The 26,961-nt window shown below is 39.3% G+C and overlaps 1 protein-coding gene across 14 annotated transcripts in view; it reads left to right on the forward strand.

The window, feature by feature from the left end:
* Window positions 1-6,342, forward strand: part of CSMD1 (CUB and Sushi multiple domains 1) — a 1,616,238-nt gene extending 1,609,896 nt beyond the window's left edge. For 8 of the 14 annotated variants that reach the window (XM_039529047.1, XM_039529050.1, XM_039529052.1 and 5 more), the window contains 2 exons: window positions 273-405; window positions 4,772-6,341. In XM_039529047.1, the coding sequence (XP_039384981.1) occupies window positions 273-405; window positions 4,772-4,931 (293 nt within the window). In that variant the 3' untranslated portion in view covers window positions 4,932-6,341. Of the gene's footprint in view, window positions 1-272; window positions 406-1,400; window positions 1,536-4,771 lie in introns of those variants that run through there. The other 6 variants (XM_039529057.1, XM_039529059.1, XM_039529060.1 and 3 more) reach the window with 4 other exon arrangements.
* The last annotated feature ends 20,619 nt before the right edge of the window (window positions 6,343-26,961 follow it).

Raw genomic sequence — 26,961 nt, forward strand, 5'->3', positions numbered from 1 at the left:
GACTTGATAAAGGTTGCTTTTGTCAGGGACTCGAACCCCGACAGTCACTGTCGGGGTTCGAGTCCCTGACACTTTCAAATCACTATAGATAGTTATTAATGAGAAATGCTTTAATGTAACATATTTTGAAATCTATTTCAAATTTAAATGCAAGTCCCACCTCTACCCCACACACCTCAGCATAATATACTTCATTCTTTCTTGTAGGAGAAAATAAATGAATTTTCACAAATTGTATGAGATTTTACCTCTTGTCTTTCCTTTATTTTCAGGTCCTTTAAGCACAGATGCAGATCATTCAAATCAGTATTATGGCACAAACAGCAGTTCTGTTGCAGCTGCCATCCTGGTACCATTCTTTGCTCTAATATTATCAGGGTTTGCATTTTACCTCTACAAACACAGGTACTGTGAATGTCATATTTTCAATAACCTAACTAGGTTTTTGTATTAATTTGAATGGGCAAATGTTCTGTTAACTGCGGAATTTCATGGCAAAGTTTTTTAATAATCTTCTCTACTCTGAAACGACAAATATGTCTGCAATCTCTCACATAGGGGTTCAATACAGAGCAGTTCTTAATGGTGAACTCTTAGAGAAATGAATCACTGTGTTAAGGAACAAAGAGCTGTAAACCTTCTTGGTTCGTTAGACTAAATCAGATTGAAATCTCATGTTAGATAATTTATTCATTCATTTTAGGACTTTATTAAATAGAATATATGATGCTTCTTTCAAAGTGCTTATGAGTATTAATTATAAAAGCTAGGAAATCCATAAATCCCAAGAGGGAACAGCCCATAATGAGACTACTTATAGTACCTGCTGAGTAAGCTTATGAAAACCACTTCTAGAATTGGCATAGCTTCTGCTAATATGAAAATTATGCATGTTGAGTAGATAATGTGAACATAAATCTATCTATTTTGTCAGAAATTTGGTTAAAAAACCCGCATATTTGCATCTAATGTAATTTTGCTACAAATTAGGTAGTATTGGATTAGACCTTTCTGGAACAGAACATCTTTTTGTGACCAGCAGCAATACCATTCTGGCCTTCACCAGTATTACTTTCTGATAGTAAAGCATTGTAAACAGAGTTGGTTTACAAACCAACAATCTTCACAATGGTATTTACCCTACGTTTATTCTTCATCTTCATTTCATCATGATATTTCATGATTGCAAGAATGCACAGTGAAGTCCATCACTGACCTATGTCATAGTTTCATAACACGGTTGTCCCCCTAACTCAGAATTGGATGGTATGGCAAGAAACTGCTAAGGCGTTTGGAGTTGTGGACTCCAGTGAAAATGTTATAGATCCTGGAGTTTAACAGTGTATTTGACTGAAAAGACTGTTTTTGACTATGTACAAACACTTATATCTCCGGTCAAGAATCTACTTCTGGGAGAGATTGTGCTTTCTGACTTAAACAGCCCTCAGAGTCTTCATTCCCAGTCATGCCTAGTTCCACAACAGGAAAATCTGTTGTACAGTGTCAAGGAACCCACAGGAGATCATCTTGGAAGCTGGAAAGTGAAAGGCAAGAGCTGCCAGACTATGAATCGATTGTTAGGAAGGGGTATCTGAGCATTAAACTAAATTTAACAAAACTGTACTAGACTTACAGCAAAAAGGTTTTATTGGAGACTAGATTAAGGAGGTTTGTTATGTGAACACTGGAGGCTAAAGAATTTGGATTTTGCCCTTCTACTTAGTCAAAAAATGTAATAAGAGAGTTTAAACTTGGTCTTCAGGAGAACATAAGAACGGCCATACCAGGTCAGACCAAAGGTCCATCTAACCCAGTATCTGTCTACAGACAGTGGCCAGTGCCAGGTGCCCCAGAGAGAGTGAACCTAACAGGCAATGATCAAGTGATCTCTCTCCTGCCATCCATCTCCATCCTCTGACAAACAGAAGCTAGGGACACCATTCCTTACCCATCCTGGCTAATAGCCATTTGTGGACTTAACCACCATGAATTTATCCATTCTCTTTTAAATGCTGTTATAGTGCTAGCCTTCACAACCACCAGAACAGCTGTATTTATATTGTTTATGCAGCCCTGTCTGTTTTTATCAAATAAAAATAAATGAGTGAAGATGTTACTTGTTAACTTGATATCTGACTGACCATTTTTCCTTTTCTGTATTTTTTACATATGCTATTCCAATAAACCAAGATTTTTAGACAGATTTTCAGTGTCACTTTCGGAATCTACAGAATTGATTATTGACACACAGGTCCATATGAAAACAAAAGAATATCCATTGACATCTCAGTATTAGAAAGGCTTCTTATAGGCCCAGCACTGAGCTCTCAGCTGGGGGAGAGAATTGAAGGTCACTTTAAACTCACAGCCCAGGGGCAATGTAGCTTTAAGGAAGCTAGGCTGCTCGAGGGGTTGGAAAGATAGCCAGTGTAATTTATTCATAGATTCATAGATTCTAGGACTGGAAGGGACCTCAAGAGGTCATTGAGTCCAGTCTCCTGCCCTCATGGCAGGACCAAATACTGTCTAGACCATCCCTGATAGACAGTTATCTAACCTACTCTTAAATATCTCCAGAGATGGAGATTCCACAACCTCCCTAGGCAATTTATTCCAATGTTTAGCCACCATGACAGTTAGGAACTTTTTCCTAATGTCCAACCTAAACCTCCCTTGCTGCAGTTTAAGCCCATTGCTTCTCGTTCTATCCTTAGAGGCTAAGGTGAACAAGTTTTCTCCCTCCTCCTTATGACACCATTGTCTAAATTATAGCCAACTCCTAGGGCTCCCCAAGAGCCACAGCACAACCTAGAATCTCCACAATGAAAGTGCTGTGGTTCTGTCCACAGCAAATTCTTCCAGTCTCCAGCCCATGCCCTCAACAAGGCTTCTGAGGGGGATTTCAGAGGGCAGATGTATGGCTGTTTTTGAAGTGTCTGTGCCAATAGACATCTCCCCCAGCTAGAATCAGGGCTGTGGGGTTCCTTTACACAGTGGCAGCCCTTTTACCTGGCACAAAGAGGGCAGAGCAGGACTGAGGACCTCACCCCCACATGCACAGCTTACCAACTAACCAACACAAAAATTGAGAGAGAGAAAATATATTTAGGAAAACTCCCAAATTAAGACTAACAAACAAATTTTTCTATCTCTAAATGGAAAGAAAATAGTACTTTACAAATTGCAGAATTATTTTCAGATTATCAATGTGCAAGAGTTGAGAACTTTAAAACAAAAACTAATCTGGATAGGTGATCTCTTAATTACTATCTACAATTAAATCATTTACAAAAAGTTTATGATTCCACTCTGCCTTTGCCAACAGTTTCATTCTTAGATATTTTTCTAAATAAGCTTAGATTTATTTAAAAAACAAACCTCTAAATTGTACAATTCCTGATTGATTTTTCTTCCCCAGTTCAGCCAGCATTGCAAGTCAAGTGAAAGAGGTTTGGGAGCTATCTAATAACCCCCCCCCTTTTTTTTTAGATATTTTTGGATACCTATTTTTAGATACCCCATAAGTGCTGAGGGATGCAAAGTTAAAATTAATTCACTATAGTATGGCATCATGTGTATTGCACATTTATAGGCTGTGCAATTTATTTATTTGGTTTTTGTGTTGGTTTAATAGTTTCTTGAATAAAAGTGTAACATCTTTAAAGATTTATAATTTTTTACATTACGATTTGTAAGTAAAATGGTATACACAAAACAGAACTGGGTCTCAAAGGACAATTCATCTTGCTGATAACTGTTGTCATACCAAATTATGTGAATAGTGGCCAGCTTGGTTGTCCAAAGTTGGGCACATAAATCCATAGTAAAGCAGCTAAAGAAGTGGCCTTGCTGCCAGTGGGACATGTTAGTACCAAGGTTTTATTGAACAGTAGGCCACTTATTTACATGTCTAAATATGGAGTTGGATGCCTAGCTTTAGGAGCCCAGTCTAAAAATGTTTATCTAATAGTTTTAAATCAATTTAACAAAAATCTTCTCCATCCTTCCATAGTCGTCTTCTCCATCCTCTGCTCTACTGGTTAATTTTCCTATGGAATATATGGATTAACCACGTTCTTCCCCGGTTCTGCTGCCCAGACTAAAATGGTGGTAGGGAAAAAACCTGAAACCCTCCTTCTTCACAGAGATCCAGGGAAATTGGCTAATTAAATGTGCTACTGTGATTCTGATACTAAAATCCCATAAAAAATATCACAGTAACTATTAGAATAATTGTACAAAAAGTTTATTTTACTAAAGTTGAACTAAATGCTTAAATTCTGCAGAGGAATAAGAAGTTTTTTTCTCCTCCCCCTTCTGCTTATGGCAGTTGTAGGGCTGTACGAGTCTTAAAATGAAGATGTCAATAGAAAATATTAAGTACTAGTACTGATGATTTTTCATCCCTTCCCTATTCCATCTTTCTCTTCTGTTTTGGCTATCATTATTGGCATTGAAAAGAGACTATAAAGTTATCATGCTACAGACAGATTTTGCTAGAGAAAATGTATACATATGGCCTACATTGTTTCTGTTCTTTTTAGTGTCAGCTCACGCCTAAAAATTTTTCTTCTCATCATGCTTCAATACTTCTTATACACAGTTCCCATACTTGCTAATATTTTGTGAGGTGAGCTCCCTCTATCACCATTAGGAATTGTTGCAAAACTAATATGGATCACCTGCAGTAATTAAAAAAACTTGCAGTAGTTATGAATTTTTATTTTTAATTTTTATTGATTATGTGTAATTTTTCTTTCTCTTTTTTCAGAACAAGACCAAAAGTACAGTACAATGGATATGCTGGTCATGAAAACAGTAATGGACAGGCTTCATTTGAAAATCCCATGTATGACACAAACTTAAAGCCCACAGAGGCAAAGGCTGTGAGGTTTGACACGACTCTAAACACAGTTTGTACAGTGGTATAGCCTTCAGTGCCCAATATGACTGATTCATAGCCATACCTCTGATGGACAAGCAGTAATTCCTTTGGTGCCATATACCAGTTTTCCTTCTTCTCTTGGCTTTGCTGCTGTAATCTTTAACATCTTCTGTTGGCATACATGCAGCTAAATTTTCTGGTAAAACGTGACAGTCTTCTGGGGATCGGAAAAATAATATTTTTTCGTCTTAAAGGTGGATTAAAATGCCTGGCTGCATCGGCTTCAGATTAAGGCACACTCTAAGGAAGACTGTCAAGTCATGCCTATTTGTTATATTTAATGCCTCAGACTTTCATATTTGTATGTGGCTGGATGCCTTTCAATGCAATCTTCTGGGCACTTGGATAAATCCTTTGGGTACTGTGACAAATGATAGCACCACAGATTATCCCCAAGAATAGGAACATTCTGAAGAAAAAAGCTTTCTTGAAGGAAAAGACAACCTTCGTCAAGGTTGCACACACCTACAAATGCTTTACCATTGAAATCTTGTTACAATTAAAGCAACCTACAGTACATCTCAGATGTTCATACATAGGGCAGTTTGCAAATTTCCCAGTCACCTGTTGTATTGCAAAATGTTAATGCACAATTTTTTGCACTAGTGTGTTATGAATGACTGAGTAAGATACTGGTAAAAAAACATACAGGGTTTATATACACAGTCCATTGTATATAACTATTCACTCACTCTTGGTCAAGCAAAACATTCCATGGTAAGTTGACTTTGTGTGGTAGAGTATGACGCCCATACTTTAAAAAAGGTTAAAACACTTGTGCTATGGAAGAGAGTTTAATTTTGTTCTTTTTCATTTTCTAAATTTCTCTGTAGACATCAGTACAAATCACTGGAAACTTCCAGCCAGAAAGACCCAATTTCTAGTAAATCTTCATTTCTAATAATATTTTCTTCCAAAATCAGTCATTATTGTCAGTATCATACAATTTAACAGCAGGGGGGTTAGCAGCTATTGCTGCTTGCCATGTACAAATGTGAATAGTAATTTATTTTAGATAGCTCATAAAGCCCGTGAGCCTGTGCTCACAATACAGTCTTCCCTTTTGCATTTTTTCCATTTTTTTCTTATGATATGACATCATTTTCTGATGTTACACTGAACTAAAACACATTACAGTAGCATATGTAAACCCAATGCAAATTGTCTATAATAAGCTATCATTAATTTTCTACACAGAACAAAAGAGAAATATTCAACTGTCTTTGCTACCTGTTTCTTTATGTTTTGTTTTTTTTAACACATTGATTCTTGCTTTTGTACTCATACAGTTTGACAGAGAAATTTTGAGATTTGTAAGTATGAATTGTTGGGAGTAATGCAGCTAACATTTGTTTAGGACTATTGGTAATTTTTTTTAGGAAACAAATATATTAATGATTAGATTGATTGAAATATCCCTTGAAAATTGTGAAATTGCAGGGAATAATTAAAACCAAAATGATATTTCATCAGAGATATTGAGCTCAAAAACTTTGAGTTGTTTTGTACTTCAGTTCTAAAAAAAAATCTATTTTTAAATTCTGAAATCCAAATTTAGCATTGATGATTATGAAAAATGTTTCTGAATTCAATATGGGGAGAGTCTGGCTATTCAACGCAACACCAAAAAGAAGTGTTAACCCAACTGATGATTTCTCAGCTAATGCTGTAGCCCTGAAGAAGTTTCAAAAGTAATCCTTCCGTTTAAAGAATGCTACATCTTTTAGATGGCAAATACCAGCAATACTATAAAGTATCCTAGGGCCTCCAGCAATTATTTTCTTTACATGAGTAAGAAAATACCAAGATCATTTAATAAATAATCCTTTTCAGACAGTTCCCTCTTCATTTTTGTTGGTGGTAGTTTTGCGTATGAATTTACATGTATGTGTCATATCCCAGAGATCTGCACATTTTCTGAAAAAGACCAAAAATGATCAGATCAAAATCTGTCTCCATTTCCTCCCATTTCTGCCACATTGCACAGGAATTTACTTTGTTGAGAGAGAGCCTCCCGCAGCATAATGGGTCAGGTCATTAGCGGCTAAACTGAACTCCCATATGTGGATTCATAAACCTAAGATTTTTGTCAGCTTTTGAAAATTTTGCACTACTGTTTTGGGAGGTGTTTTGTGGTGGCAATGACAGGAAAAATCCCAAATTTGAGTAATTCAAAAGAGATTAAAATGCTAACTAAATAGCCTGTTTTGACTCTGTCTAGTCCTAACTTTCTGTCTTGCTGGCCAGTGATCAATGTATATTGAGGATCATGAGAAAAGGAGGAGGAATTCATAAAAAAAAACAGAGGTATCAGAATACTTTTTTTTTCCATTTCATTTTATAGAATCCTGTTCCTGCTAATCCTTTCTCAGGTGATTAGCTCTAAAGGGGTATGTAAGGACTGCTTGCCTGAGTAAACAGATTCTGGATCGGGCTATTGATATTGGACATTATGAGCTTCAGCCTGCTGACCGAATGCAGTCAAAACGCCCTTTGACAATAATTGGGACTGTTCTATACAGGAACTTCAGGGGTGGGCCTAGCTAAAAAGCGATCTCATTTTGTTCTCAGTTCAGTGTGTAAACCTCTGTGGAACAGAACTGATTTCCATTATATGTTCATTGCACTGATTGGGTTAGATCTCAACTCCTGCAGTTATGTGATGGAGGATTGTGTGTATGCGCAATTGTACATGGGTGCTTCATCAAACTGAATCTCTTACAGCGTTGTGGAGCTGTCAAATAATGGCAATGAGGAAATCTGCTTTCTGGGGTAACTGCAGAAGACTCTTCCCCAAGGTTGACCAGACCCATACAATGGGCAAAGAATACATGCTATAATTTAAAAACAAAAACAAAACAGGTTATGTGCTTCAAAGCTGTTTAAAACTGCTGCTTGTATCACACATCTTGCCTTTCTCCAGGCTAGCTGCAATAATTTTTTTTCTTGTGTAAAATATTTTGTAAACAACAAAAAAAAGCTGTTATGGGGGGCGGGAATTGGGGAGAGTTTGGGGAAGAATGCCGGCATTATGATTAAGTCAATCTAATTTTCATTCCCAGTATTCCATTCTGCCATTTCACTACATGCTGCTGTGACATGAAGTAGGTGCAAAAGAACTTTTTGTACAGAGATATATTTTTTATGAAGAATTTGTAAAATTATTAAATATGCTGTACTTTTTTGATTAATGTAGGTAAATTGTTAAAATAAATGTTTTTACAATACAAAAGAAAAAAAATGTAATTTTCCCAATAATGTAAAATGTACCATCTCTAGCTAATTTTCAGTTCTGATCCTATTACACATGTATTAATATTAAAGTGGCCTGTTAAAATACACAGTATTCTTTTTTGACAAAATCAAATAAATATTATAAAAGATTGTAATATAGCCTGTGCAATGACACCTATCTTGAAAGCAAAATCAAAGTTCTAATTAAATATTTAATTTTAGATTTCCATCTTGTGTGACCTCGTCTTATAATTTTTGTTTTTTCTTACTTGCACATATATATTTTAAATCTCAGGTTTGGATTTTGCATTAAGATAGATTACTAGGTGGACACTTATTGGCATTTTGAATAAGATCAAGAGTGATAATATGTCATGTCAGATACTGGGTAAAATTTTCAGAAGTGCTTAAGTGACCTAGGTACTAAATCACATTTTCAACTGTGATTTAACTACTGAGTCCCAGAGTTTTAAAGGTATTTAAGCATTGATCCACTCAGCATTATAGCACCTACCTGATTTAAGAGCCTATGTCTCATTTTCAAAAGTGACTTAGACACAGAAGATCCTAAGTCCTAGTGACTTTCACTGAAACTTATGCTCCTAAGGGATATATTCAGAAAGGAACTTAGGTATCTAGCTGCCTCTATGTGCAGCAATTGGCACCATTGACATTCACAAAACCACTGTCCTGCTGCTGGAACGCTGGCAGACCCAGGTCATAGGCGGGCAGGATCAAACCAGGGACCTCTGGAACTTAGTGCATGACCCTCTACAGCATGAGCTAAAAGCCAACTGGCTATTAGCTAACGCTGTAGTGCGGACTCATTAACTCTCTCTCTCTAAGTGGTCTCAGTGCTACTGGATGGGACAGAACACCACACCCAGGAGGTATTTGGGTTACATACTTCCCCTAGCTGAGGAAGCACATCCCGAGCTTCAGAGACTCCCAGTTGAAATGCTTGTAACACCGACAGACCCTGGTCGTCACCGCTTGAGGCTGAACTGGGGATCTCTGAAGCTTAGTGCATGAGCCTGTAGAGCATGAGCTAAAAGCCAACTGACTCTTAGCTTAGGCTGTAGAGCAGATTCGTTTTATCTCTCTAAGTGGTCTCGGTGCCACTAGATGAGACAGAATACCATACCCAGGAGGTGTGTGGGTTACACTGCCACCTAATCCTGTAGGAACCTACATCTCTATATGCACCTAAGTTTTCACTGGTGGACATGTGCAAAGCCAGCCACACCTTGGTGCCACCCCACAGCTAATGAGCCACTGCTTATGCCTAAACCATGAAGGGGTTCTCAAACTAGTCATTCCTTTTCCTGCAAAGCCAAATCCAGTAGTAATCCTCAGAGCATGCTTAATTCATACAAAGGACAGGAGTGAGCAAGTTGAGAATTTGGGGTGAGGGGCAGCTGGTGGCTGCCTGGCATGCATGTGAAGAGTCTCAGAATAACCCATAGGCTGGCAATTAGTGTACTCACTTGTGATGTAAGAGATGCAGTTTGAATCGTCACACTCTCTGCTTTGGAGCAGGTGTGTGCACGATTATTGGCTACGGTTGGGTGGGTTTCTTTCTTTTGTTTTTCATGAGAAAAGGCTAACTTGGCTTAGGCACCTAACTCTAGGGTTAGAATCCAGAGCAAAGATTATTACCTTTGTGAATCTGAGCCGTAAGGCCCTCATTTTCCTCAGCATTTCACTCTTGGCCAGCTTAGACTGCTCCCCATGCATTGTACAGGGAGTCTGGGTGTCCAAGTTGGGGCTGAGTATTCCACTAGGTTGCAGCATGCCTACAAGGTAGGAGCTGCAGTGCTGAGCATTGCACCATCTAAGTTCCTTTGTGTATGTAGCCATAAGTGCCTCAGTCCCATTTGAAAATTATTTAGGCTCCAAAGTCACTTAGGCATATATCCTCCCATTGGGAGTTCGGTGTCTAAATACTTTTGAGGCTTTCAGCCTTAGGAGCTGCTGAAAACTTTAGCTACTTTGCTATCAGAATCCAATATCTTACTTGTGCAGTGATGGACTGAGTGAGACAGAAGGTATTTTCCATCGTTAGCTTCTAAGGCCCTTATCCTACAAATGCTTAACTTTAATCATGTGACCAATCCAATTTACTTCAATATAAGTGCTCATGTGTTGAAAGTTAAGTGCATAAGTAAATGTTTTCAGGATCAGGGCCTAGGAACCTAAATGAAATAGCAAACTTTCTCTTTATGTGTTTGAGTCAGGATACCGTGAAAGAAATTTTGAGTCATGTTTGTAACTGCATATATTACACTAATCTTTGTCCGCTTGGAACTCAATGGCAGAAGATGTCTTGGAGCATTTGGAGAAAAAAATTGGGGTCTATGTGTACTTGCTTATAGTTTTTTCTTGTCTTCACTACCTATCCTCCTAATAAGAAATTATTGTACTGATAGCTGGATGTTAAAGTTGACATGATACTTTTCAAAAGAGGGTCCAACTTTTCTTCAGACACTAAAATAAGCTTTAATTGTTGAGGCTGCTAAGTGAGATACCGAGGTACTACTATCTTACTCATGATTTCAACTTCTCCTCCCAGAGTTATATATATAAGTATAAATTCTATTCTTATTCAATATTTCCAGGCTGAACTATCAGCTTTTGAAATTTTTTCCCCCTGATTCTATTTAAAATTCGAATATAGACTGTGTCTACACTACTCAGCAATGCAGACTAAAGAGGTGTGAATTGTAGAGTGCACCAGAGTGCTGCACACTAAATACCTTATGTGGATGCTGCTGGCATTAACTAAAAGTTACCTAGTTAGCATTAATGTACTCCTCCTTCAAACAGGACTACCGTTACTGCAACAAACTACCTTTTAATTCACAGCAGCAGTGGCCCCTATGGGGCAGTTAGCATGCATCACTTTGGTCTGGATTGCAATTCACACTTCCAGAGTCCACACTGGACTGCAGTGTGGACAAGCCAATATAGTGTATTAAATGTGAGATAATAGCAACCATATATATAAATCTATTCTTCCTTAATTGAAGACATAACAGGAAAGCAGCTCTTAGTAGGACCTGTAAAATACTTTAATCACCAAAAGATACATCATTTTTAAATATCAGAAAGATTTAAAACTGTACAAATGGTTACACTGAAATTACAGTGCAAACTGTAACTGTTTAATGCTAGTTTAGCAGAAAAAGAGTGAGAGTTTCAGACACTCTGAAATGCAAACCAATGTTTCCTTGTGCCATAAAATTTTGTATGAACTTTTTCACACAAATTTGGGGGAGGGGTGTCCATGTCTCGCTCATAAAATTTAGTATTGGATACTAAGCCTAAGGCACTAAGGGCTACATTTTAAAAAAAAAGGCTTAATTGCCTAACTGAGAGACAGGGAGCCTAGTGAGTTAAGAGCCCTCTTCAAATTCATTCTCCCCGTTAGGTAAAGGGGAGACTTGCAGTGGGGTATCCCACATGCGAGAGGAGTACTCTAATCACTGGGCTAAAAGTTATGAAGGAGGTTTGTTGTCCTAATGGCACCTAATACCAAGAGAGAATTTGCAGCTTAGCACCCCAAGCGAAGGGAGTTGCCAAACCTGTTGCCTGGATTTAGGGACTTGTCTTTGAACCATCTGGCAGGGCACTCATCCTTTGACTAAGCATCTCCCTACTTCCTTTTGTTTGTTTTAAATCTGCTGCCTATTAAGTTCATTGGGTGACTCCTTGTGAGAAGGAGTAAATAACACTTCCTTATTTGCTTTCTCCACACAGTCATGATTTTATACACCTCTAACATATCCCCCACTTTAGTCATCTCTTTTTTTGAACAAAGTCATAAGCTCTCTTCATATGGAAGCTGTTCTATACCCCCTAATCATTTTGGTTGCCCTTCTCTGTACGTTTTACATTTCTTATATAGCTTTTCTGAGATGAAGACAATAAAAATTGCATTCAGTATTCAAGGTATTGGCATACTATGGAGGTATATAGTGACATTATGATATTTTTCTGTTTTAATATTTATTCCTTCCCAAATGTTTTCTAACATTTGGTTAGCATTTTTGACTGCTGCTGTACATTGTACAGATGTTTTCAGTGAATTATCCATTACGATACCATTTCTTGAGAGGTAACAGCTAATTTAGACCCATCATTTTGTATGTATAGTTGGGATTATATTTTCCATGTGTATTACTTTGCATTTATCTACATGTAATTTCATCTGTCATTTTGTTGTCCAGTCGCACAGTTTTGTGAGATTCCTTTTGTAACTCTTTACTGTCAGCTTTGGACTTAATGATCTTGAGTAATTTTGTATCTTCTGCAAAGTCTGCACCTTCTTTTCCAGATGATTTATGAGTTTGTTGAACAGAACTGGTCCCATTACAGATCTGTATAGGCCCTTACTATTTACATCATTCCATTGTGAAAACTAACCATTTATTCCTATCCTTTGTTTCCTATCTTTCAACCAGTTACTGAGCCATAAGAGGAAGTTCCCTCTTATCACATACTGCTTACTTTATTTAAAAGCTTTTGGTGAAGGACCTTGTCAAAGGCTTTCTGAATGTCCAAGTATACTGTACCAATTGACTCAGCCTTGTCTACATGCTTGTTGACACCTCAAAGACTTCTAATATGTTGGTAAGGCATGATTTCCCTTTACAAAAGCTGTGTTGACTCTTCCCCACATATTGTGCTCATCTATGTGTCTTACAATTCTGTTCTTTACTAGAATTTCAACCAATTTCCCTAATCCTGAAGTTAGATTTACTGGTCTATAACTGCCAGGATCACCTCTGAAGCCTTTTTAAAAAATGAGTGTTACATTAGCTTGTGACAGAATCCCAGGTACAACCTGGAACTGTGGGACTGCTGCACCCCCTTAGCTCTCAAGATGGGCTGTATCTCACAATGCTTTGCTAATGACAAGCAGCAAATCCCTCCAGGCGTTATCACTCAGCCACCAGCATGCAGAAGCACAGCCAGCTTAGCTGAATGAATGCTCTCCAAGCCACTTGTGAACTATACACAGGGAAACACCAGCAAAGCTTCCAAGCCTCCAGCTTTTCACCCCAGAAATATACCATTCTACACTGATGGAGACCTTCTCTTGAATAGCACCAGCATATTAATTAGTTTGCCACTTCATCAAAGGAAAGTGGGCATGCATCAGCCTTTGCAACCTGAGCAGAGTTCCCAAGCACTTTAGACGAACTCACTGGTAAGGATAAAACATTAAAATAAGTTTATTAACTATAGAAAGATAGATTATAAGTGATTCTAAGTGGTAGGCATAAAGGTCAGACATAGTTACTTAAGAAAATAAATAATAAATATGCTTCTAAATCCTAAACTTTTACACTAAGCCAGAGTTGAATGAAACAGCTTTTCTCACCCCACTGGATGTTGCAGGTAGGTTACAGTTATTAATACACAGGCTGACTTTCCTTCTCAGCCTGGGACCAGTCTCCTCAGTTCAAGCCTTTGTCTTCCCTAAATTCTTGTTGCCATCAGCGTAGGTGGGGGAGGAGAAAGGTAATCACATGATGTCCTCTATTTTATCCCTCAGTCCATGTGCTTGGAAAATACTGGTCCAGGCATGTCCCAGTGGGCCTTGCTGAGTCTCAGAGTTGATCAATCCCCATTGTGTGGTGCTTGTGCAACTCTTGTAAATTCCTTGTTTACAACTCCTCCGCTGACTAATGGTTGTTTAACACCCGCCTTGATGCAGGTCACCTTTAAAAATTGGAAGGCAAATTCTACTGAGGAAAATAGAAAGACACATAAACTCCGGCAAGTGAAGTATAATTAGGCAGGCCAAAAAAAAAAAAAAAGAAATTGAAGAGCAACTAACAAAAGACTCAAGAATTATTAGCAATATCTATTTTACCAATATCAGAAGCAGGAAGCCTGCCTAACAATCACTGCCAATTTTTAAAGGCTGCTTTTTGTCTCTGCCTATTTTACCCTGCTATTTAACCATGGTGGCATTATTGGGGGTCCTCTTTCTGTTTCTTTAATTCAATTTGAGCCTTTATTATGAAGTTTTTAAATAGTTTCCATGCAGTTTACAGACATTTCACTCTTGTGACTGGTCCTTTTGATTTCCATTTAACTAGCTTCCTCAATTTTGCGTAGTTCTTTTTCTTAAATTAAGTGCTACTGTGGTGGGTTTCTTTGATATTTTACCCCTTGAAGGATGTTCAATTTAATTACACTACGGCTGCTATTACATAGAAGTTCAGCTATATTCACCTCTTGGACCAGATCTTGTGTTCCATTTAGGAATAAATCAGGAATTGCATCTCCCCATGCGGGTTCCAGGACTTGCTCATCCAAGAAGCAGTTGTTAATGGTGTCTACCAATTTTATCTCTGCAACCCATTCTGAGGTGACATGTATCCAGTCTATACAGGGGTAATGAAATCTGCCATTATTATTGTGTTTTCTGCCTTTTTAGCCTCTAATCTCTCTGAGCATTTGACAGTTGCTGTCACCATCCTGGTCAGGTGGTCGGGAGTATATTCCTATTGCTATACTCTGATTATTCAAGCATAGTATTTCCTATCCATAGAGATTCTGTCGTACAGTTTGATTCATTTATGGTTTTTACTATACTTGTCTCTATGCTTTCTTTCAAGTATGGTGCCACTTCCCACGAGTGCAACCGACTCCATAATTCCTCTATATATTTTGTGTGCAAGTATAACAATGTCACATTGATTATCATTGTTCCATCAAATGTTTGTGATGCCCATTATATCAATAGCCTCATTTAATACCAGGCACTCAGTTTTACTCATCTGAGTATTTAGATGTCTAGCATTTGTATGTCAGCATTCATAGCATTTGTCAATGTTTAGTTGTCTGCCTTTATGTGATGTCATTGAATTGGACTCTCTTTTGGTTTTACTGTTTCTTATCAATTCCTACCTGTGCTCCATCAACTTTATCCTCTTCTCTTTACTAGGATATAGACAATCCCTATTAATAGATCCTCATATAAGCGATGTCCCTGTCGAAACCATGTGCTCCTCTGCACTTGTTGGCTTTCCCCCAGCACTTAGTTTAAAAACTCCTCTACAATCTTTTTTATTTTATATGCCAATAATCTGGTTCCATTTTTGATTAGGTGGGACCTATCTTTCCTGTGTAGGCTCCTCCTTTCCCAAAAGATTTCCCAGTTCCTAATAAACCCAAATCCCTCTTCAATATACCATTGTCTCATCCATGCATTAAGACCTTGTAGTTCTGCCTGTCTAAGTGGCCCTGTGCTTGGAACTAGAAGCATTTCAGAGAATCCTACTTTGGAAGCCTGGGCTTTAATCCTGTACCTAGCAGCCTAAATATTTTGTTTCCTCATATAGATTCACAAGAAGATATTCCAAATCTTGACTTACATAGTACCTCTTCTAATACCTCACAGATCGTGTTGGACCAGTCAGATGCTATTGATCACTAAGCTCTATGAGAAATATGCTAGCCTCATCACATACCCTGAAGTCAAACAACTTCTGTATTGAAATCAATGGCAAAACTCCCTTTGGCTTTAATAGAAGCAAGAGTGGGCACAAATCAACTTTCAGACAAAATTGCCTTTTTCCATTTCTCTACAGATTTAAATATATTCCTTTGAAAATATAGAAAAAGTTATGGCTCAAGAAACAGGAGAGTACACATTAAAGGAAATGCTACATAAGGACAAAGAAACAATATTTGTGCATACAAATTAAGGACTCAGTTCTGCAAACCTCTGAAAAGTAATCTCCACTCCCATCAATAGTCCCTTTGAAATCAAGGGCCAGATTCTCAGCTAGTGTTGAGCAGCACAGATTTACATCAGCTGATGATTTGGCCTCAAGTGGGTAAGGGCTTTGAGGCTCAGGCATTCGTTCTGGATATGAATTCCTGTTATATTTGTAATGCTGTACTTGTCTTGGTTGAGTAAATTTATCCCCATATACAAAATCTTCAGTTATAGTATTCTTGAAAATTCATTAACGGTATAGAAAACCATAGGAATCTCACCTATATTGTCATGAGAATGGGCACCATTTAATTAACTAGCACAAATGCTACATCCAGCATATAAAACAGGATGTACATGTCTAAGTCAGCATAACCCACATTCAGTCTTGAAAAGGGGAAAGACTATGAGAATAAATAAATGTCAGGAAGGACTGAAACTAGACCATCTTTAATATTTTACAATGATTAAGGCTCAGATCCTCAGTGCACTGTGTATGCATGTACCCCTGTATCTGTGTGCAGTACATTTTAGGCTTTGAATGTAAGATTGTATATTTGTCATAGCCATAATATCCATGATCAGAAAACATGGCATTTAGCATTTTATCATAACAAGTCATGGGGCTAACTTTTGAAGACCGCATATGGCCAGCTTTCAAAAGGTATTTAGATGCCTACATTCCAGGCACCTAAATATCTTTACAAATATGGCCCATCAGTGATTAGGGAGCTTAAGACTCATTTTCAAAGGTGACAGGCATGCATTTGTAAAGGTTTTTATTCATTGCTGCACTAAGCATTGATACGCCTACCAGAGTTAGGATCCAAAATGTCATTGTCAGAAGGGATTTAGGTACTTAAAGCTAGATTCACAAAGAAATTTAGGCATAGTGGCACTGATTTTCATGCCTAATTTTCAGTTGCCCAGAAAATCACTGGGATTCACAAAGCCAGAGTTTAGCTCATAGGCTCCCTACACAATGAACAGGGAATGATAGATGCCTCAGAATGGAATGCACAAACCCCAGCATACTAGGTGGCTCCTTGTCTACGACTGCCAATGGAAGAAGCTCAGGTGAAGGATGTGTGCTAAACTCAGTCCCTTTCTTGGAGCTAGATGTCTAAATCCAGGCTGCAGGGAGGTGCCTCCATCCACTTGGACATCTCAGTTGCAAACCTGTGCTGGATTAACCCACCACTGGGCCTTTGGCAAACATACACCTTCTAATATGAATAACAACAAACAGCGTGGCTTGTCCAGGCCAAATATGAGTGGAATTGTGACCACGTATGCCAGGTCCTGATGCCACTCACTCAAATTTGTCCCAGCAGCCTCTCTCTCATGAGCATACTTCTGTAGCCTGGTGGTTAGAGCATGCACGTAGGAGACCCAGGATCTATTCCTCCTTCTCCAATTACTTTTAAATTATTGAGCTGTAGCCCAACACCTTCAGCAGGGGAGACTGAGGGAGTCCTACAGCAGAATAGCCCCAAGGCTAGGGCACTCAACTGAACAATAGCAAATCCCACTGCAAATCCCTTCTCCCCCTGAGTTGTGGGGAGTATTTTAACTTGGGGGCAGGGGGGAGCCTCCCAGGGGATTTACCCTAACCACCTGGCTAAAATTTATGGCAGGGTTCTCCACTCTCCTCCCATCATTTTGTGTAAGATTTTTATAGGGGCCCAGTTCAGTAGGTGATGTCTGAGCATGCTTGCTGGATTAGGAACATCATTCTTCTCCTGGTTTGTGCATCACTCAGAGGCCTAGTCATCCAGATGCCTGGTGTGGGGTTGCAGCATGCATACTCAGAAGCAGAAACATTGGCGCTTAGGGCAGTCTTACTGCAAGACTTTAGATGCCAAGTGCGTTTAGCCAACTACAGGGTTCAAGAACAGCTGAGAGGCTCTTTGTGAATACCAGTGAGGGCTTCTGGGATTTAGTCACCTACAGCCTTTTGTGAGTCTAGCCCTTGGCACCTTGGAAGACTGGGCCTGATTCGTGCCTCATCTCAATCCCACTTTTCCTTACATTATAGGTGCAAACTGATTTTAATTAATATAGAGTGTCTTCTTATTTAACTTTTTCAGATACCCCCCACACTTATTCAATTAAATTACACATCCAATCCTTCTGTAAGAAATACTGTTTTTGTTATAAAGGCTACTTCACTTTTCATAGCCATATATGAACTGACTTCAGCTGCAGCTTTAGAGGAAATTGATTACACAAACGCCACGTGTCAGAGGATTTCTTCATGCATGGAGAGGCAGTGTGGTCTAGTCGTTTGGGCAAGAGACCTAGGTGCCAGTAATCTGGGTGTCATTTCCCTGAACTAGTGACTTTAGACAAATTATTTAGCTACCTATGCCTTGAATGTTCTCATCTGTAAATTAGGTGTAATAATACTCTAATTTCATATGGTGGTTTTTGTGCTCTGAAATGACTCTTTACATGGCATCACAATGTTTCAGCATTTATTGGCTCTCAGGGATTTCTTAATCAAATTTGTTCATATGTTCTGAAAAGGATTTTTTTTCCCATAACTACCAGCTCTGCATAGTCAGACTGGAATCTGGGAATTGTCCCTTTTTACACATCTTTTTCCAGGAGTAAAGCATCCCAAAGGCCAAACCATGGTTTCATTGTGCCTACCCCCAGGTCTTCAATGAGGTTACATAGGTATGATTCAGGGGATAATTTGACCTGCAGGCATTTTAGTAGTAGTTCTTGTGTGTGAGACAGACAGCACCTTGCTCAGCTTTCAGAACCCAGGTTGTTTGCTTGGATGTCATTTAGAACTATTTTTTAATTTATGTTTTGAGCTTTTGTTCAGCAAATCGCTCAGTCACAGTAAGCACAGAAGGCCAAGAGGTCTTTTCAAACAAGAGCCACACTTTAACACTTGTCCTGTCAAGCTAGAGTATAATTGAACATTTTTCTCTTCACATCTCACTCTGTAGAACCATGAGTAGACTTTGGGGGAACTTATTTCCTGATAGCAGTCATTCTGAACTCAAAGCTACATTGCCAATAGCCCTTCTTCTCCAGATATTCTCACACTAGAGCAAAGACATAACATATGTCACCTGATGAAAAGGAGGGAGAAGCTTTTATTGGATTTAGGCTTTTTTGTGATGCAGGTTCCTTTCGTGTCAGAATGGAATACACTATCTTTATAGCAGTTGCCAAATGGTTTTGTTGTCTCTTAACAAAGTCTTTTTAATACCAGTTTTTTTCTGCACGTACTTTTATTTTTATGCATTTAAGTCTAGTGGGCCAATGAGAACGTGACATCTCTTCATTTCCTGCACAGCTTGGCATTGTATTTCCTCCGGCAGGTTTGCCTCAGGTTCACCACTGCTGCTTTATTTTTTCAAACCAGCGACCTGGTTCTGTAAAGTGACATTCGCCTAGTAAATTTCAGCACAATGAAGTATTTGTTAGAGTGCTCTGTATAGTTTTTTTTTTTTAAAGAAACCCAACACATCTCCTTCTTGTCTTTAACTCCCTATTAATTCCTTGGCCCAAGACGATAGGCAGCTTTACCAGGTAGTGCCTGGGAAACCTGAATGCTGGCTTTGAGGGATTATAGAGATTTTCTACAGCCTTAAAATCATCCATCATGAAGTCACATTGGTAGCTATACTTTTGCTTCCCTCTCTAAATCTTTTTATTTAAAGAATAAACAGTCACTTCCTCTGTCGTAAACATGTCCCATTTTAGAAAGTCAGCTATGGGCGCTTCTAACAAGTGTGCCACATTAAATAATTAATTGCTCTTTTTTACTTTTCTTAGAAGAGCTCTTCCCAAAGGTTTAGGAACAACTGCTTTTCAAGTTTATCCCTGACACCGTGGTGAGAAAGTATAAGGAAAAAAAATAGAATAATTTTGATCACTCTGATATTAAGAGTTATTTCAATATCTTATTTACATTGAGGTGGTTTCTATGGCATTGTATTAGCTCACTCCTATTGCTGTTAATATGTCCATGCAGGTCTTAGAGGCAGAACGCCTTCTGCAGATACAGGTCTTTCCATGCACAAAGGAGCAGAGGAGCTTTGTGTTTTTACTGATTTCCCTGGAGTGTCACTTTGGGGTTTATTCGGGCCAGTAAGGGGTTCAGTCAATCCTGCCTTGTAACTCTGGGTGCCTTTAGTCCTATGCTACTGTGGGTCACAGCCTGACACCAAGAGCCAGTATACATGCATGCAGGCCACACCCTGGCTTCTGCCATCCAGTTACTCTTTGCAGGAGGACCTCAATGACCCATCCAGCCCTGAGTTGTTTCCCCCCGCCCCCAACCAAATATCTTTCTCTTCAATGTGCAGTCCCTGTAACTGTAGCACCCACAAAACCTTATCACGTTTGCTGCTCCTTTAAAAAGGCTATACACCGCAGTTTAGTAATATAACTGGTGTTGACAAAACCACCACGTCAATCAAAGCACTGAATTGGTTTATGGTAAAAGTCAAACTAATTTTTTTAACAGAAAGACATAGGTTTAAATGATACCAAGTAGAAGGAATAAGACTATAAATAGTTACAAACAAAAGTAAAAATGTCCCTCTAAGACTAAAACTCAACTTAGCAAACTAGAATGTTTTGCTCAAATATGTTTTTCTCACCACAGTCATTCTACCAGCATGGCTGGCCCATTCTTTAGCCAGGACCCAATATAAACAGAACTCAAAGTGTTTGGTTTCTTAGTCTCTTCAGGTGAAGCATGCCAAAAAATCTTTTTCAGCCTGCTTGTAACCTCAAAGTTTTATCTTTGTTTTCAAAGTCAGGAAGCCCTCACGGGGGCTCAACTTGCTGTGTCTACCAGAAAGCTGACACAATGTTAATTTTTGCATGCTCCTCCCCTCATCAAGATAGTTAAGAGGCCACTCCTACTTGTTAGTTTAATGGCTTAGTTTATCTTCTATGTAAATGTACTTTCATTGTCCCTCCTTGCTTAATTTGCATTTGGGACACATTCAAGCAGATGGGATCGTATTCCTTGGTCAAGAGTGAGGTGATGTCACCTGAACTTGCCAAACACATTTAAAGGAAATATTTCCCAAACATATTCATAATTTGTATATGTCATCCATATATACACCCCCATCAGAAAATTAATTACCAGTGTGTTACCAATTCACCTATGCTACCTTATATGGCACCTTTTAGATACAGATTATGACACCAGTGAGTTGGGGCAATGAGTATGTCAGTTGCTGAAGTGAAGTATTTAACCACCAATGGCTTTTTTTCACTCCTGGGTTCATCTATGTCTACGTCCCTGTAGTAACATCAGCCGCTAAAATACCACAATTAAACAATAGACTCAAAAATGTATAAAAGGCAGCACTCTCAAACTATTTTATTCTGCCCAGTGTAAACATTGAGACCGAGGCACAGATACTCAAGTGTGCCCACTGAAATCAGGCAGGCAGCATTTGAACATAACCTGTTTACAAGCAACACTGACATGACTGAAATTTTGCTCTCCTCTTAACAAAAGTGGTACATTGTTGTATGGTAATGTAATATTATTAAGGAAGGCCTGGTGCACACACAGTTTTTGTACCAATACAGTTATTTAGGTTGGGGGGAGGGAAGGTGATTTTTTTTTACTAGAATAGTTATTGTGGTACAAGCCCTAGGTTTTTTGCAAAAAAAGGTGGGGTGCCTAATGTGTGCAGGTAACAGTTTGGATACAATTATACTAGTGTGAAGGTGTCTTCATTTGATATTCTTTATTCCCTTCCTGTGCAGGAATAAGCTATACCAGTATTAGCACTTTTATACCAGTATAAATACATCCACATGAGGAGGGGTTTATAGTGCTTTAACTATACCAGTATAAACAACAAGGAGTCCGGTGGAACCTTAAAGACTAACAGATTTATTTGGGCATAAGCTTTTGGTTACGCATGAAAGCTTATGCCCAAATAAATCTGTTAGTTTTTAAGGTGCCACCGGACTCCTTGTTGTTTTTGTGGATTTGGACTAACATGGCTACCTGTCCTGATACGTTATACCAGTATAGTTAAGTGATACAACTGCTGCATGTAGCCAAGGCCCTTTTATTTCTAATTTAATATATGTCACTCCATTATAAATAATTACACATTGAGAGACAGAATAGCATGGTCCATTGCCTAAGGACCTGCACTTGAAAGTCAGTGGACCTTAGGCTTCTAAAGCCTAGATTCACAAAGGGACGTTGTTGTTGCAACACTCACCAATGTAAGCCTAATGCCTAGGGGCTCCACCGCCTAGCTGAATTCAATGTCCTGAGTTAGGCATCCTAGCAGAGGAAAGGGATGGGGCTTAGGGCCTAGATTCCTCAAGATACTTAGGCACCTAATTTGCATTGATCTAGGTCTCTACGTGCCTGACTGACAGGCCAGAGGGAGGCATCTCCCTCTATACATGAGTCTCAGCCTTAAACTCTTTCCTGGACTTAGGTCCCTAAGCCATTTCTCATGAAAAGCTAGAGTGAAAGAGAGAGAAAAAGGGGTGATATGAAAAAACACTTTTCATTCACCATAAAAATCACAAAGAAAACATTAGAAAATGTTATAAGACTTAAATATAATATATTAAATATACAAATAGCAAGACATAAATAAAGATAAATACACCTCAGACACCCATTACACATGGCGCTCCCAGGAATCACCATCATCCAGTTCACCCAAAACATTGTTAACACACCAGGTTAACCAAAAGGTATACAAATTACAAGTCCTTTTCCAAGCAATGTAGTCATTCTGCAATCAAGTGACAGTCAATGCACACAAAAACCCCAGTACATCCATGCCTGTGCCCCTGCCACTCTTTCGTCGTTTGACCTGACCCAGTTAAAAAATTGTCCAGGCACAAAACAGGCCCTGTGCAAACATTGTAGCTCACATCCAGAATAAACATGGCCCTGGAGAAACCCAGTCCTAAATGTCTAAAAAGATGTGGCAAAAAAATCAAAATGAGGAATCAAACAGGAATACTGGAGGGGGGAAAAAAGAACATTGTATCTGAGGCCAAACAGGAGCACTGCATCATTACAATGCTGTGCAAGACTGTGAGGCCACCCAAGCATTTAAGAAGATGAAATTTCTACAGCATCCTTCAGACCAGAGATAGAGTCACCCAGGGGCACATGCATCATCCAGGGAGATCAGAAAGGGTGGTATAATGCCACACCTTGACACAGTCATCATACAGCTGCTTATTGCTCATGACTGGAAAAGGAATTTATATCTGGCCCTTCCAGGAGAACAACTTGCCCAAGTGCACACAAATCCTGTTGTGTGTAGAAAACAGGCTCGTGGGGAGACAGCCTTGGGAGGAGGGGAGGAAGAGGATTAAAAACAGTAGCTTTTCCAAGAGCCATGGCCTGAAAAATGCCTTTTTTGGCTGAGCATGTCACAGGCGTTCCCAGGCATTGAAAAGCCATTGCAGAATGGCAGCCAATTCAGGCTCTTTAAGCAACCAGGTGCTAGCAGAAACAAGTGAAAGTCAAAGCCCATTCCTCTAGTGTGATGGAAAGAGTGAGTTAGGGACCTTCAGGCCAGGACAGAGCCAGAGGACAGCAGCAGCTGAACAGACTAAAGGTGAAAAGCCACTCCCCTACTGTCCAGATCAATAACACCCTCCCCCCCTTCATTTAATGGCGAGATCAGCAACGGAAGGTGCAACCAGTGATAACCATTCCAAAAAAGGGGTCAATGTCACTCTGAATCTGTCCCAGGCGCTCCAGGGGAGGGGGGCCAGACACACCAGTCAGTGCCACGATTCTTAGGCCATGAAGTTATTGTTAACCAAAACACGCCTCCTAAAAGAAAGTTCAGGAAGGAGCCCATGTCACTTCTGCAGCCAGCCCCGCTTTGTCTCCTCAGATTCCTTCAAATTATTTAACATATAATTACTCAAATTAAAGAAAAATCCAAAACTTTAATCTGAGACCAAAGTTACTGCAGATCAGGTTGCACATCAACTCCTGGAAAATGGCAGGACACCAAAAAAACAACCCAAGATCCAGTTTAAGTGACAAGAAAACCAAGAGACATATAATTTTGGAGTACATTATACAGTAAATAATTTAACCTCCAATATCAACCCCCTCAAAAAATGACAAAGCTGCCGTCTAGATGATGTGTACTGAACAAATCAACCACTTTAGACCAGCAATAAAGAACTGGTTACTCAGGTTGTTTAAAACATCCTCAACTACATACACAGTACCCAAGATCTAGCAACAATCCTAGAACAGCAGGGTTGGAAGGGACCTCGGGAGGTCATCTAGTCCAATCCCCTGCTCAAAGCAGGCCCAATTGGGACTGAGGCTATGAAGGTAGATATTACCATATCCGAGGTAGAAGCCAAACTCGAACAGCTTAATGGGACTAAATCGGAGGGCCCAGATAATCTTCATCCAAGAATATTAAAGGAACTGGCACATGAAATTGCAAGCCCATTAGCAAGAATTTTTAATGAATCGGTAAACTCAGGGGTTGTACCATACGACTGGAGAATTGCTAACATAGTTCCTATTTTTAAGAAAGGAAAAAAAAGTGATCCGAGTAACTATAGGCCTGTTAGTTTGACATCTGTAGTATGTAAGGTCTTGGAAAAATTTTTGAAGGAGAGGGTAGTTATGGACATTGAGGTCAATGGTAATTGGGACAAAATACAACATGGTTTCACAAAAGGTAGATCGTGCCAAACCAACCTGATCTCCTTCTTTGAGAAAGTAACAGATTTTTTAGACAAAGGAAATGCAGTGGATCTAATTTACCTCGATTTCAGTAAGGCATTTGACACGGTTCCACATGGGGAATTATTAGTTAAATTGGAAAAGATGGGGATCAATATGAAAATTGAAAGGTGGATAAGGAACTGGTTAAAGGGGAGACTACAAGAGGTCATACTGAAAGGTGAACTGTCAGGCTGAAAGGAGGTTACTAGTGGAGTTCCCATCAGTTTTGGGGCCAATTTTATTTAACCTTTTTATTACTGACCTTGGCACAAAAAGCAGGAATGTGCTAATAAAGTTTGTGGATGACACAAAGCTGGGAGGTATTGCTAACACAGAGAAGGACCGGGATATCATACAGGAAGATCTGGATGTCTTTGTAAACTGGAGTAATAGTAATAGAATGAAATTTAATGGTGAAAAGTGCAAGGTCATGCATTTAGGGATTAATAACAAGAATTTTAGTTATAAATTGGGAACGCATCAGTTGGAAGTAACAGAGGAGGAGAAGGACCTCTGAGTATTGGTTGATCACAGGATGACTATGAGCTGCCAATGTGATATGGCTGTAAAAAAAGCGAATGCGTTTTTTAGGATGCATCAGGTGAGGTATTTCCAGCAAAGATAAGGAGGTGTTAGTACCGTTATACAAGGCACTGGTGAGACCTCATTTGGAATACTGTGTGCAGTTCTAGTCTCCCATGTTTAAGAAGGATGAATTCAAACTGGAACAGGTTCAGAGACGGGCTACTAGGATGATCCGAGGAATGGAAAACCTGTCTTATGAAAGGAGACTGAAAGAGCTTGGCTTGTTTAGCCTAACCAAAAGAAGGTTGAGGGGGTATATGATTGCTCTTTATAAATATATCAGAGGGATTAATATTTAGGGAGGGAGAGGAATTATTTAAGCTTAGTAACAATGTGGACACAAGAACAAATGGATATAAACTGGACACTAGGAAGTTTAGACTTCAAATTAGATGAAGGTTTCTAACCATCAGAGGAGTGAAGTTCTGGAACAGCCTTCCAAGGGGAGTAGTGGGGGCAAAAGACATATCTGGCTTTAAGACTAAGCTTGATAAATTTATGGAGGGGAATGGTATGATGGGATAGCCTAATTTTGGCAATTAATCAAAGATCAGTTGCCAAATTATCAGCAGGTAAGTATGCCCAGGGGTCTGGGATGGGATGTTAGATGGGATGGGATCTGAGTTACTACAGAGAATTCTTTCCTGGGTGCTGGCGGGTGAGTCTTGCCCACATGCTCAGGGTTTAACTGATCGCCATATTTGGGGTCGGGAAGGAATTTTCCTGCAGGGCAGATTGGCAGAGGTTTTTCGCCGTCCTCTGCAGCATGGGACACGGGTCACTTTCTGGAGGATTCTCTGCAGCTTGAGGTCTTCAAACTGCAATTTGGGGACTTCGATAACTCAGACATAGGCTAGGGGTTTATTATAGAAGTGGATGGGTGGGATTCTGTGGCCTGCATTGTGCAGGAGGTCAGACTAGGTGATCATAATGGTCCCTTCTGACCTTAAAGTCTATGAGTCTATGAGTCTAAAATCATCCCAGCCAGGGCTTTGTCAAGCCTGACGTTAAAAACCTCTAAGGAAGGAGATTCCAGCACCTCCTTAGGTAACCCATTCCAGTGCTTCACCACCCTCCTGTGTTGTGGCACTCCTGAAACTAGGGAAGGACGCAATGCAGCCAAAGAATTTCCAGTCCATATCACTAGTATGACACTTCTACAAGCTGTATGGGCATCCCATCCTTAATCAAGTATCACCACTCACCGAAAGGCAACTAAACCCAGAGGAAGCTGGATTCCACCCAGGCAAGTCATGCACTAGTCAAGTTCTGAACATCAAAGATGGCTTTGAAAAGTGTATGGTAACAGGTACCACATTTGTCAACCTATCAGAAGCATCAAAGGCTTTGTAAATCAACAAAGGCTCCTCACTAGAATATATGCCAAAACAAAAGATCATAACTTTGTACATGTGATACAATCTCTACTAGAGACTCAATATTTTTACATTGAACTATGTGGGAAGCAGAGTTGATGGTGGCATCAGAAAAACAACCCACCACAAAGAAGCATATTCTTGACAATATGCGTCAGCATCTATATGCATGATCAACTGAGCCATCTCGGTACAGGATATTTTGTCTTTTGCCAATGTCCTATGCATTGCTGGCCAAGATCAGACTCTTGCGCAGATTGACAGTATGCTAACGTTGATGCCATTTGCGTTCTCAGACTATTACACCAAGAACCAATTGCATGCCCACATAGCCCAA

The sequence above is a fragment of the Mauremys reevesii genome, linkage group 3, assembly GCF_016161935.1.
Source record: "Mauremys reevesii isolate NIE-2019 linkage group 3, ASM1616193v1, whole genome shotgun sequence".
Taxonomy (NCBI): Eukaryota; Metazoa; Chordata; order Testudines; family Geoemydidae; genus Mauremys; species Mauremys reevesii.